This window comes from Peromyscus californicus, unplaced genomic scaffold (genome assembly GCF_007827085.1).
Source record: "Peromyscus californicus insignis strain IS unplaced genomic scaffold, ASM782708v3 Scaffold_8__1_contigs__length_139910024, whole genome shotgun sequence".
NCBI classification, from domain to species: Eukaryota; Metazoa; Chordata; class Mammalia; order Rodentia; family Cricetidae; genus Peromyscus; species Peromyscus californicus.
In genome coordinates, this window is record NW_026294606.1 from 135,012,571 (window position 1) to 135,027,013 (window position 14,443).

A 14,443-nucleotide genomic window follows, 5' to 3' on the forward strand; every position below is an offset into this window, starting at 1 on the left:
CGGAATTAAAAAGGAAACCTCTGGTGTTGGGGTGATGGCTCAGGGGTCAAAGAGCTTACTGCACAGGGCGGGGACCTGAGTTCAGATCCTCTGCACCCGTACCCATATGGAAGCTGAACATGGTGGCATGTGCCTGTGAACTCAGTACTGTGGGATACATACAGTTGGATTCCTGGCCAGCTAGTCTGTTCATAATGGTGAGCTGTAGGTTCAGAGAGAAACCCTGCTTCAGAAAACACTGGGGTAGAGAAGCAGTTGAGGCCAAGACATCTCCATATCAGCCTTTGGCTTCCACACACGCTTAAGTGCACAGGAAACAAAGAGGAGTAAATGGCAAAGGAAGAAAAGAGTGATTTTGACTGAATGGTGAAAGTTTGTGTGTGTGGTGCGCTGTGATTTATAGGACGGGTTCACGTCATGTCCTTCCCATCCCAGCATAACACAGGAATGCTGCCCTTGTTCCCAGAGAGACCACCCAGAAGTTTCCCGTCTCTGCACCCAGACCTTCAGACTCTGCACCAGCCTGTTGCTGCTGCATGTAGGGAGGTTAAAAGAGTAGTCCTCGAGGGCAGATCCCACGACCTTTTCTGATTGGAAAGTTGGGGGATTAGAGACATTTCCTTGGCAGTCAGTGTGTTCTTGTTAGTGCTAACATTTGTAGTGTAGAAGCAAACACACAGTCAGAAAGTTATAACTCTCTGAAAATAAGGAGACAAAGCCACAGTTTGGGTGAGTCTTATTTGTTAGGAAGCATTTCAAGCATAGAAGACGTGAGATTGCTATAGTGGGCTCCCAGGGTCTGAAACCCTGGCTCAGCAGTTATTAGAGCTTTGCAGTACTTCCTCGGTTGTCCCTTCTAACTCGTAAAACAACTCTCAACAAGGTATCCGCACCTCTTAAGGTGTGCAGCTTTGAAAATGGATGTTTTCCTACCCAGCCTGATTGCCCATCCTAGCTTCCTGACCACTTCCAAAGTGTCACTTAATGATTGGTCCGTGCATGTGAGCATCCACATGAAGACATTTGTTCACATGTTCGACACACGAAGTTACACTTGGGTAACTTGTGCCTTTGTCTCTTGTACTCAAGGACACATGGTTCTCAGGTTTCAGCAGAGAGTGAATGCATTAAGTTGAATTATTTACTCATTTGGGTGGAGTGTATGGCAACTTGAAAACAGATTCAGGTCATGGTCCTCAAGAATGATCTAAACACTTTATTCGTATGTGCTAATCCCATGTTAATAAAAGGGCTGAAACGTCCCAAGAAAAATGTAAGCAAGTAAATAAAGGAAAACATGGAAAGACATCTGCAGAAACTGCACTAGACTGCATTTCAGGGTGCTCAGCACTTCTGCTTAACATGACTTTGTGCATTTTTATCCACGTGGAGGCTGTTTTCCAGTCATAGTTCACAAATACACAAATACAAAGCTGATGTACATCAAGGCTGATATACACCAACGCTGATATACCACTTTGGTGAACGTTTGCTTTTGTCCAATATTTTTATAGTCTACATGTAGGAATGCTGCAATTGTGAGTTGTCAGAGATTTTGGAATGCAGCTGTTTGATAGCTTTTAAAATGCCGTGTTCTTATAATCTGCTAACATTTTGTCTCTCTCAATAGGTATAAATGACCAAGGACTGTACAGAGTTGTGGGGGTGAGTTCAAAGGTCCAGAGACTTCTGAGTATGTTGATGGGTATGCCTCTTTAATCATTTTTCCATGCACTAATTGTTTATGCTCATTTACTTTGCAATTTAATATTTCAGAGTTATATATTGTGTACTTAGGAATACACTCTTGAACTGCTTACTTGGTTGCGTTGTGTCCCCGGCCGAGGCTGAGTTGCATTGGCTGAGGTTATCCACGTCCCTGGTCCTTATTAAGCAGTGCAGGCAGAACAGTGTAGTTCATAGTAGATGCCTCTCTCCATTGCCTTTCACAGTAGATGCCTGTCAGGCCTCTGTGATCTACATGTTTTCCAAATTACCTGTCCAGAATCCTGACAGTACATTTCGTTAGACAAGACCACAGGAACTCGCTCCTTTTTACAGTTCCCCAAACTGTCATTTGCCAGGGAGGGCTGTGTTCCGTAGATTCGTTGTTTGCGGTCCTCACCAGGCCCCTCTCCAGAACCATGCTCCATCTGTGCTGATGACACAGTGTTCCTTGGCATCCCAGACTGGAGGGAGCCAGAGTGAATTCATTTTCTTACCCCAGACGTTCTGTGAATGATAAAGTGCTTTTGCATTATATGCGGCTGACAGTTCGGTGCAACTTGTAAGACGCTCATGTCTCCTCCACCCCGGAGCAGACTGCCCTTGAAGGGCGGTCATAGTTCAGCAGCCTGGAGGGCCTAGCTATCAAACCAGTCTGTCATTTTGGCCTTGCTACCTAAGAATTTATTTGGTATCTGACTCTAATTAGTCAACACTAACAATGCCCTCAGGTGTGCTGGGAATTCATTTAAATGTACCTGTATTGAAAGCTCATTTTTGAAAGTATAAACTAAGATGAACAAGACCAACGTTATAGCTAGCATGGCTTACTGGGCTGGCTGTGAAGCAAGGGTTTCATGAGCAGTTTTCACGCTGTGAACCACAGGAAAATCCCTGTCTTCATTGCGGAACTCTATTACAATGTATCCGCTTTCAGGGACTACCTCCAGTTTCTGCCTCTCTGCTTTAACTTGGGTGTGCAGTTCTGGCAGACACATTTTCCTTTTTACCATTAGTGGGCTTCAGATTAAACAGTCAGGTTGCCAGTGGTCCAGTAGCAGCTGGAAGAATTTAATGGGCGTATAGCATCTGCTTTTACTTAATTTTAAAATTAGAAACACTTAACTTGGTGTGACAATGCTTAGGACTGGAAGATGATATTGTGACCAGAATGCATTTAGGCCAGAAGGCACATTTTGGTGGTAAATTGGCCAAAAGGACCTTGGCCTTATTTTGATCACTATTTTGTTTATGCTCAAGGAAACTTTGAACAAGGTTATTTCTGTGGTCACCCCAAGTGTTAAGTTGTCTTGAAATTTGTTCGTAGCCTCACAGAGTCCTACATGTACAGGATTATTCAATTCTAGTGATAGCTCCTCTGCTCTGGGAAAATCCTAAGACAGCCTGTAACTCACAAGGTGTTTTAAAATTTCAAAGCCCTCAAAAGTCTATGACCCAGAGAGGCCTGGGAGATGGCTCAGTGGGTAAAGACCTGAGTTTAGTCCCTAATGCTTACATAGACGTTACATGGAGTGTGGACACTTGTAACTCCAGTGCTGGGTTGGGAGAGACAGGAGGGTCCCAGGGGCTTGCTGGCCAGTCAATCTAGCCAAACAGTGAGCTTGAGCATCCATGAGAGACTCTGTCTTAAAAAAAAAAAAAAAAAAGCAACAGAGAAAGGAAATATCAGCCTCTGAGCCCTGGATGCACATGCATGGGATAAGTTCACCTGCATGCACATATCTAAGCACACATATACATGTAAGGACATGCACAAACATAGATAACTAGAAAACCATCTTTTTTTTTCTGTATCCGAGAAGTCCAGACACATTGTGTCACAACTTCATTCAGTTACTGGCAGGGAAAACATTATGTTTTCAGTAACATTGTGCAAACAGAGGAAGTTAGAGGATTGGCAAGAAGAAATTAACTTGTTATTTCCTCATTAAATAATTCATTTAAGAGGGCTGTGCAGTGTGGATTTGTTTGTATTAATCTGCGTAATCTGTAATATGAATCAGATTGTCCATTGAAAGTGTAGCAGCAATACCATTCATTAGTTTGTTACTAACATAAGTCTTAGTTTTGACAAAATAGATGTCATCACTGTTTCCTGATCAGCTTACCATTTTCTTGAGGTATTCTTTTCATCCCGATTAGATATTTCAGTCATTTAATACCATTTAAAAAAGCATTTCAGAGTTTCAATAACCGTGCATACACATCCCTGACTTTTCTGTTTACATCATGTTAAGGTTAGATCCTGAAGGGGGAAGGGCATGAGCCTGCCAAATGCTTAATTTCTTCTAAAAGCCAATTCGTCTTTAAAGTAATATATTCATTTAAAATTTGAAAATTTTTCAGAGCACATTTTATTGGTAATGGACTTTTCTTCATGAAAAATGAAAAAAATTGAATTTTTAAGCATCCTAGAAAAAGTTCCAAATCATTTTATGTTTTTAGAAGAGGACTGTGTTTACTTGATTGTCTAGTTCTCAAGACCTGTTGAGATTTCTTTAAAGAAAAATGATTGCCACTTTTACACGAAATTTTATCATTTCAGTTTCGAATGTTTTAAGTATTCTTCAAACACTGAGATGTAAACGTTTGTGGTGATTCCCAAGGCTTGATTATGCTTCATCTTTTGAATGATATCCTCACTTGTTCCCTTCCTGTGGTGATTTTCCCTTCCCTGTTTAAGATGAAATAGATAAAACTTTCTCCCCATTCCCCTTACTTCCTCCCCTTTCCCTACTCCCTCCTCAACTTCTGCTTCCTCCCGTTCCTCTTCCTCATGCTCTTTCACCTGCCTCTCCTGCCAACAGGAGATGTCAGCTGACATAGAAACTTCCCGGACATTCTCTCCTCCTCCCGGCCAGGTACAGGAGGAGGCTGTAACATGAATCTTAAAAGGTCTTATTAATAAAAACAAACCTGGAGCCAGGTACTGGGGTGAACGCTGGAAGATCAGAGAAGCAGAACAAGCCACAGCTTCCTCACCTTGAAATTCCTCAGTTGGTCCTGTTTCCTCAGACTGGAAGCCTCTGAGTCCTCATCCAAATGGATCTCAGCTGAACTGCTGCTCAAAAGCCTGAATGCTTACCCAGCCTCTAGTTCCTGGTTTTCACGCCTTATGTACCTTTCTGCTTTCTGCCATCACTTCCTGGGATTAAAGGCGTGAGTCACCATGCCTGGCTGTTTCCAGTGTGGCTTTGAACTCACAGAGATCCGGATCTCTGCCTCCAGAAGGCTAGGGTTAAAGGTGTGAGTGCCACCATTTTCTGGCCTCTATGTCTGTCTAGTGGCTGTTCTGTTCTCTGACCCCAGATCAATTTATTAGGGTCCACAATATATTGAGGAACACAATATCACCACAGGAGGCTACTCTTCCCTTCTGGGGATCCTTTCCCTGGGGATCAGCAGGTGGTGTCTGCTGAGGTTCCAGCTCTCTGACTTACCTGGAGCATGCTTGGGGACTGCTCCTCTGTGTGGAAGCCACTTCCCTCCTTCCCTGCCCCTTCGCTGTCTGTAGGTCAGGGCATGTAACAATCTGGGAGGAAGTGGTTTTCTTTTCTTTCTGGTTTTAGTATTAGAAACATGGAGCTGATGAGGAAGGCGAGGAAAAGTAGCAGAGGAAGCGTCTTGGGGAGTCATTGCCAGTTCCTAGTGAGACAGGGCTGTACAGATGAGTTACAGCAGTTAGGGCAGAGTAGACTGGTCGGTGCCTCCTGGTTGTCTTTCTTCTTCCCACATTAGAATGAAGCAGGAGCAGAGCAGGGGATTCTGGGAAAATGTGCTCAGGCATATATGGTCTGGTTTACAAAAGACTGGGTGGTTTTATTTCTTTTTAGACACAGAACCATAGAAAATAAAAAACCAGGATATTAATTTAAAATATTTTTTGTTTACTTTGTTGGATAATTTTCATACATACATAGATTGGACAAAGTGAGCAATGCGGCTGGAAACATGATTTTTGGTGATAAAGTGTATTTATAAGACACATGCACTTTTTGCTTCTTCAAGTATTCAACGGAAAAAAAAGAATTGGCCCAAGTCCATGTTGGCTAGGGTGCTGGCTCCCATATAAGTGAGGCTTTGTAGTGAGCGTGGGGTGCATACTTCCAGCTTCAAAGAAATGACCAGTGCATGTGCAATAAGGAAAAGTTCATATCATAACAAAAATGCCAGCTCTTCGGTTCTGTGCTTGTTAGTTTAGATTTTTAACTAATGAGTTATGTTGTTCTTTGTCAGGAGGGAAGTACAAGTCCTCCTCACTTGTGGTAGAACACATATTCTAAATGAACACTCTAAACATATTTTAAGTGTGAATCCTAAATAAATTAACACATAGCTCACTGATTGCAAAGGGCTGCCAGGTATGATTGAGTTATTTGAAAACAGCGAACAGTTAATAGATGATTAATTACATAGACATACAGTCACTAACTTCTGATGTGACAGCTGTTTTTGTTCTGTGAGTTTGGAAGGATGACTTAGTTTTCCATAGAAAGAATTTGAATCTCAAAATACAGACTGATAATTTGGTAGAAAGTAGAAAATAAAAGACATCCTTTAGAAGCCTCTTGGATTTTAAAATGGTGATTTGCTTGTAGCAAGTTCATCGAAAATGTTATCTGACTTGTATGTTAAAATGAGATTTAAATAATTGATTTAATGAGAGAAGGAATATTCAGTTACAGAAGTAATTGGTTGGTAAAGCTGTTAGAACAGAATTATTTAGTCCCAGTTATAAAGGATTGCATCTTTAATCAGGGTGCTTAATTTGATTTCTCGGACGTTCTGTGGCTTGTCTGACAGGCTCAATAACAAATGAGTTCTGAATCGTAGGGACTGATCAGAGTGTGATCAGCGTCAGCTGACGTTGCTGTGGTTTATTGCATATTGTGTCAGTCGCTGTAATCAAGCGATGCTGGAGTGCCTACAGAGTCTCCAGCCCTCTGAGTAACTGACTTCACCTGTCCATGGCTGTCCACTAGCACCCCTTCCTGTTTTACTCTGAGATGAGTCCAGCATGGAACAGTCCTCCTTTGGCTGAGTCACGCCCGGGCCTAAAGCTTTTCGGGCAGTGTGCTCAGTCGGTGTGGTGGCCCGCTTTGACAGCCTCTGCTTTAATGCTTTTAAAAAGAAGTGCCAGCAAGGTACTCTCCCCTGCGGAGACAAATCTGGTGTAAGGGAGGAGGAAATCTGGGGACAGCTAGTTCTTTGTTTTTATTTGAGGCCTTATTCTGGAGTGAGGGAGGAAGAGTCTCTTCTAGAAGTTGCTGTCTTCTCCTGACTGTAGGAGTGTGGAAAGCCAGGTAGATTTCTAGTGGTGCTTGACACCCTTCTTTATAACCTGTTCTCTGCCTCCTTCCTTTGCGGAGAGAAGCACCATGGAATGTCCTTGCTTTTAATGACTCGACTGTGCAGTGATCTGCTGCTTTTGATAATTCATGGAAGTCTGCCCATGTCCTTACTTTGTTAGCATGCTCACACTAGTTTATAGGAGTGTTCACATTTGTTAGCATGCTCACACTAATTTATAGGAGCGTTCACATTTGTTAGCATGCTCACACTAGTTTATAGGAGCACTTACTATGCTTAGAGCTCCTTGGTGTAGGTGAGGATCTCAAACTCGGTTGGATTTGGGGCTTCCTGGCTTGGGGTGGCTTACGGTTCCAGGCTGGTACAGCATTGAAGCTCAGCTGTGGAAGACCCAGGTGTGCTGACCCAGATGGACAAGAACGGCACCATCCTCAGAATGTTTGCCATTCCCATTGTCCTGTCATTTTATTTCAACCTGGATTAACACCGTAAACTCCTGCTTCCCTCTCTCCCTCCCTCCCTCCCTCCCCCATCTGTCTGTCTGTCTGCCTGTCCCTCCTCCTCTGTTTGGACTTGCACACTTTTCTTTAGAACACCAGCTCTGTAAAAGAGCATTTGGAAACAAAATATCAGCAACACACTTTTAGGACAAATAAAACTAGTTTAATTGAGAGTGAACTCCAGAGGTGCTGCCCAGAGGCATCTAGTGTGCTGGATGGTAAATAGATTGCAAGTTGGAGTGAAGGATTACCCACAGACATCCTTTCACTTAAGGAGATTTTGTTTTTTACTTTATATCTTAATTGCAACTTTTGTTTTTACTAATACAAAGAAATAAAATTGTACATGCTAATGTAGTAACATGGTGTATCGACACGTTTACATTGTAGGATATTAAAATTAATAGCATTTGAGCCTCTGCTGTCATGTTTCTGTTTGGGTTGATCCTGTATTTACCTTCAGAAAACAACTGTAAGGAATACAGCCACTGAATGTGAGACCAGACTAATTACTCTGTCTCCCACTGACATGCTGCCATTTTAATCATCAGTTTACCTTCATGGTGACAGGGTTTCTTATGTGGTAGTAGTGGTGTCAACAGATACAAGCCATATCCATGCTGCTGACAGCACCACACGCTCCAAGCTGTGGCTGCTGACTGGCGCCTTTAATTGATGCGACATCGCTTCCCATGAGCTGCCCCGTTTCTTTCTTCTTCACCTTTAGTCTATATTTATTTTAGATCCTTTTGCTTTGGTCTCTGCTGTATTAGAAATCTCTAGTAACACAGGGTAGCTTATGTTGTTATTAAATGATTGCATAGAATGCTTTTGTTGAGAAACTCCAGGATTAATAATCTGTTGTTTTAACCACTTAAAATTGGAAGTTTCCTGAGCTAGTCAGGACTTGGGATGGTTAGATTTTTAACTAATTTTTCATTTTTGCTTGTTCGCCAGATGCAAAAACATGCAATGAGCTGGACCTGGAGAATTCCTTAGACTGGGAAGTGAAGACAGTTACAAGTGCCTTGAAACAGTATCTGAGGTGAGCTGCTGTCACAGACCAGGCATTCGTTCTGCAGAAATGGCAGTAGTTTTGTTGACACTCACTGACAAGGGGAAAGTCTATGAGGTACCGGATAATGTTGTGGAAATAAAGTCAGTCGTGATGAGCACTGTCTTAGTTCCTGTTCTGTTGCTGTGCAGACACGATGGCCACTGAACTTAGAAAGGAAGGCATTTAATTGGGGGCTTGCTTACAGTTTCAGAGAGTCATGGTGGGAAGCATGGCAGCAGGCAGGCAGGGAGACAGGCAGGCACTGAAGCAGTAGCTGCGAGCTCATATCTAACCTATAAGTTGCAGAGACAGACAGCAGACAGACAGACAGACAGACAGACAGACAGACACACACACACACACACACACACACACACACACACACACACACACACACACACGGGGGATGGAGGGGCTGGGTCTCACATAATTTTTGAACCCTCAGAGCCCACCTACAGTGACATACCTTCTCCAACAAGGCCACGCCTCTTAACCCTTCCCAAACAGTTCCATTCACTGGGGACCAAACATTCACATATATGAGTCTATGGGGCCATTCTCATTCAAACCACTGCAAGCACCATTGTTAAGTAAACTGCAGGAGAGGAGGTTGCATCCTGAGTAGATGTAGAACGTTTCCACTATACACTGTGTAGCAACAGAGAATCTTTTATTTATGTTTTAAGCTAAAATGAAGACTGCTTTAATTTAACTATTCTGAACAGAACAATATATGATAAGACATGAAAGTATTTAAAAAGTTTACTTGTTGAGGTTTTTAAGAAAATTTAAGATCAGTTTATTATAGAAAATAATTTAGGGCTGGGATTAGAAAATCCCAGCAGTTGGGAGGCAGAGGCAGGTGGATCTCTGTGAGTTCGAGGCCAGCCTGGTTTATAGGGAGAGTTCCAGGATGGCCAGAGCTACACAGAGAAACCGTCTTAAGGAAAAAAAAAAAAAAAAAGAAAGAAAGAAAAGCGTCCACACTTTGAAGTGTTGATTCATTTCTTTAGTAAAGGAACTTACTGACTGAGAAGTGTGTGGTTTCCTGAAGAGCAGCAATAGGGAGTAACAATTACGGCTGGGCTTCCCTGCTGCGGCTCTGTGAGGTTTGATGTTTCTATGGCACAAAGGGCGAGAGGTGGCCGCGCTTTCGCAGAGCAGGGCAGCCAGGGTGCTGAAACCATTGTAGGCTGGTTTTCATGTAAAATTGCACTGGCTTCCGTGAGCACACGAGAATCTAATTATGCTTTACTTTGTATTTTTTAAATTGGGACATTCCAAACTCTGAGACCCAGAGGGGGTGTGACGGGTCCTCATGACTCACTGTGCTGCTCGAGGTCGCAGGATCTGTCTTCTCCTGCGGCCTTTCCCTGCCACCTTTTCTCTTGGTACTAAAGAGATTTTCGCAAAAATATTGCTGTACTAGTAAACACTTAAATGAATATGTATTTAAAACAGAAAGATGTTTTAAAAGGGTAATCACAATATAATTATTACTGCATGCAGAATCAGTACTAGTCAGTGTTCCTCAGCCTTTTCTCACAGGATTTAAATGACACTGATGTTTCACAGTGTGCTTTAAGTCAGATCTGATGTGTACAGCCCTCCCTGTCCCCAACCAGTGATGGTGTTTGTTGATGAACCTGGGTTATTTTTTTAGATAGTTCTGTACATTTTCTGTGGCCTTTTATACCCTCATGGTGTCATACAGCACGTGTCTCTAATCTTTCTATTCCTGCTGTCTTTGCTAGGGTCAGTGGGGTCTTATTTCGTGTATTTATTTAAGTAGTCCACCATGCTGTTTTCTTCTTGTTGTCTCAGGTCAGCTTGTGGCCACTGCCTGCTTGTCGTCCTTTTTAAGTCTTATTTCATTATCAGCTTTGGAGCATTTCATTTAAAGATAGTTTTCCTTCTTAAATTTATTGTGTACATTATTATTACCCTTAGTTGTTACAGGAGCGAAAATGAAAGCTAAGCATACATCCTTAGCGTCAGATTGCCATCAACAGTAACTGTGGTTAGGATGTGGATTAGATGAAGGATCCCTTCTGTATTGCTTGGCTAGAAGCTCCCTGGACAGATGGGTGTTTTATGATGCTGTCCATTGTAGTGTCCCATCATGTCACGGAAGCATTCAAGCAGTGTTCTCAACTACAAGTGGCTGGCTGTGTAGAGCATATTTGATGGTATCTGCATGCTTTTTTGAGGCTTACTTATCTTTATTTTATGTGTATGAATGTTTTGCATGCCTGTGTACCATGTGTGTGCAGTGTCCATGGAGGCCACACGAGGGCATCAGATCGCTTTGGAACCGGAGTTACAAAAGATTCTTAGCTGTCATGTGGGTCCTGGGACCTTGACCTGGGCCTTCTGGAAAAGCAGTCAGTGAGCTTAACTGCTAAGCCATCTCTGCAGCGCAGGCATACATTTCTTTTCCTTCATTGTCACAGTTACTGGAGGAGTATTACTGGTGTCTGGTAGATAGAGGTTGGGAATGAGCTGCTAATCTCCCACAGTTCATAGAACACTCTCCCCGCTCACTCCTTGCTTCAGAGTCATCCCGAGTGGTAGTAGTGCTGATGTTGAGAAAGCCTATGTTAGATGGGCCAAGGAAAGAGTAGATGGGATAAAAACAGAATGAATTGGGTATGCTCCACTCTGGCAGGTGGCCTTGGATCTATTTACTGTTTGTATATTGTACCTAGTGCAGAAAAAGAAGTTGACCAAAATGACAGTTATGGATGGAAAGCTTGAGAGAAAACATTGAACTCTTGGTAGTAGTACACTGTGTTTCCTGCTTCTTGCTCCAAGGGGTCCTTTCTTTCCCTTGTAGGGAGTTAACTTGGTGAACACGAGGCTTCTTATGCACACGCACACTTTGCTTTTGGGTCTTGGTCCTCTCTGCAGCCAGCTCCTCATTACTGCTGGTCCTCTGTTGCACTGTTTACCCTCCTTTCTCATCATGTTGCTTTATTCCGTTGAATTCCTCTTTAAGTCAGCCATTGCATACAGGAACACTCTGAGACACTGTTATTATACAGCTTAGTTCTAAATCTAAGCATTCTGCCCGAGTTGAGCGATTATCTTAGGACAGCAGAAGCTTTGGGAGATGTACAAGGCAGGTTGAAATCTTTCCTCCTGTGCCATAATTAGCAACTGTAGGTGCATTAATTAGGATTTAGGTGACATTTTTCTGGTTGATGTTTTAAGTGGGAGAAAACTTGATTTTTTTTTCTATCTCCATAGTCCTTCAGAGTTGTGGCCTAAACAAGTGTTTATTTCTTCTGGCCTAAGAGACATTGCTATTTGCTGGGGTAGAGGATATGAGGTCTGGAGCCAGCCGACGGTCAGGTTGAAATCTCAGCTCTGTCACTCCCAACACTAGGACATAGCATGGAGCAGCAGTGTTTCTTTCCTCTTAACTTCCTGCAGATTGCCAGCCCCTGTGTGGGATGCAAAGCTGGAGGCAGAGGAGGGTGTGGTCAAAGCACCAGGCGGAATCAGAAAATGGAAAAGAGAGCAGCGCGCAGGGAACCCGCATGTGGCGCCTCCTTTCTGCTGGCCCGGCAGTGTTTGGCTTCTCTGTGGGAGAGGCCTGGGTCCCAGCCCTCCAGTGATGTCCTGTCTAGGCAGTCCCTGAGTTTGATGGCCTGTGATGTATTCATTGCCACCGTTTCCCACTGTTAGGCAAAGATGAGCTGTTTGTGATGTTTCTAGTCAAGTGAACTTTACCTGGAGGAAACTTCTTTTAAGTGTGGAAATTGGAATGGGTTTTTAGGGAAGGAAGCACCAGCTTGAGTAAATATTATGATTTCCATCCTACAACAGATCCCAACGGGTGACAAAGAGAGGTGGCTTTAATACATGTTGGGTGGGAGGCTGAGAGATGCAGTGACTCAGTGTAATATAAAATTTGGATGGAGAACTTGTCATTTTTGTTACTGCTTTCTTAACATTAATGATATTTACTTTTTATGCAGTATTGCCAGTTAGACATATGGCAGTGATATAAGTAGCTGGTAGGAGATATTTAGAGACCAGTTCAGTCTTATTGGAGAAGAAATACTCTCCACGCTGTTGCTAAGTGTTCTTTTTCCCTTTGCTTTTGACCTAGCACTTGAACTTCCCTTCTGTGGAAATGGATGACCTTTCCTGCTTGTCTGTACTTTGAAATGAACCCCCGAGAATTGACCTCTCGTTGCCCGTCTTCTCCTGGTTGAGGCTCTGATGTCACCAGGAACCTTTTCCTTTAATTAGTCAGGAAAAGGAGAGGGTGGAGAGAGGAGCCGAGGCAGCTAACTCTCTCAAATCTTCGGTTGTCGTTGTTGGCAAGTGCCGCCTTGTGTGCCGGACGCACGGGCACCCAAGCTGTGTGTAAAAAATATGTCCTCAAATCTTTTCATGTAGCTTTGTTTTTGAATAGCTTTTCTTCATGAATCTCACACGTATTTTTATTCTAAGTAGAAACATTGAGGCGTGTGTACCTTTCTCAGCTTTTTCTTGAAGTATAGTTATTTGGACTGAGCTGCACATATTTACAGTATATGTAAGCTTTGTACACCTGTGAGACCACCGCCACACTCAGGAACTGAGCCTGTCCATCACCCTTCTGAGCTTCCTTCTGCTCTCCTCTGGACTCCTCCCTCATCATGGCCTCTTCAGTAGGTAACCATTTAGCGACTCCCTGTCTTTTTGTGTTAATTCGCATTATTATGATCTTTATCAGTTTGACTTAGAATAATTGCTGAGGCATGTTGATGTCGTTGATCTGTTGCTGTGTATCTGGGTGATCTGGAGCTCTAGACTGTTACGCATCAAGCTGTGTAAATGTCTATAGAAATCTTTGAGACAAAGGTTTTCATTTCTTTGGGTAAATCCTCGTGGGCAAACACTCTTGGAAACTGATCAGCTTTCCCAAGTGTGGTGCACTTCCTCGCATCCCCTACCAGTAGTGCACAGGCCCTGCTCCCTCTACGTCCTCTGAGTATGGTCGGCTTTTCTTACTAAGTCATTCTAATACATTTATGTTGGCTCCTCGTTGTTTGTTCTTTTAGTGTGAACTTTCTCACGTCCAGACTTTTCTTGATGTGTGAACTTATTCACCATCCATGTACATTCTTAGGTGAAGTGTGGCTTTGGCTGTCACTACCTTAGTTTTTGAGACATTGAACCTGGGAGCTTATTGATTGGTTGGTCAGCAAGCCCTAGAAGGATCCTCATGCCTCTGCCTCCCCAGAACTGGCTGATGCATGTGAAGCATCACACTCAGCTTTTGATGTGGCTGCTGGGATCCAAACTTGGGACCCCATGCTTGTGTCACAAGCACATTACCACTCAGCCATCTCCTCAGCTCTTCTGCTTTTAGTGAAGTCAAAGAATGAACTGCATATAGCTTCAACTTTTTAAAACTGATAAAAGATTTGCTTCATAGCCCGGAATATATATAGTTTCTCTTACAAAGCAAATTATCCGTGTGCACTGGGTCTATGTATACTGCTTTGGAGTAGATAGTCATTTTAAAAGACATGCAGTTAGGTGGAGGGGGTGGGTAGTTTTACTCAAACGTTCTGTGTCCTACCTGATTTTCTTTCTGCTCGTTCTAATCTCTCTGCACTTGTGGATTTTCCTACTCCATGCAGTCTTGTCATATTTTGCTCTTGTATTTGAAGCTCCGTTGCTTGATCTGTGAGTGAGTACTTGTTTTATTCTCAATGAGGCAACCCTTTTATCAACATGGAACAGTCTTCCTTATCCGTGTTTAAGTGTGTGTACTCGTGTGTGTGCATGCTTGAGTGCACTCGTGTATTTGACTGTTTTTAAACACTCA

General features: G+C 43.0%; 1 protein-coding gene across 4 annotated transcripts in view; it reads left to right on the plus strand.

The window, feature by feature from the left end:
* The window catches only part of Arhgap10 (Rho GTPase activating protein 10), a 279,570-nt gene that overhangs the window by 165,277 nt on the left and 99,850 nt on the right, over positions 1 to 14,443 (plus strand). For all 4 annotated transcript variants that reach the window (XM_052727775.1, XM_052727774.1, XM_052727777.1 and 1 more), the window contains 2 exons: positions 1,631 to 1,705; positions 8,514 to 8,601. In XM_052727775.1, the coding sequence (XP_052583735.1) occupies positions 1,631 to 1,705; positions 8,514 to 8,601 (163 nt within the window). The remainder of the gene's footprint in view (positions 1 to 1,630; positions 1,706 to 8,513; positions 8,602 to 14,443) is intronic.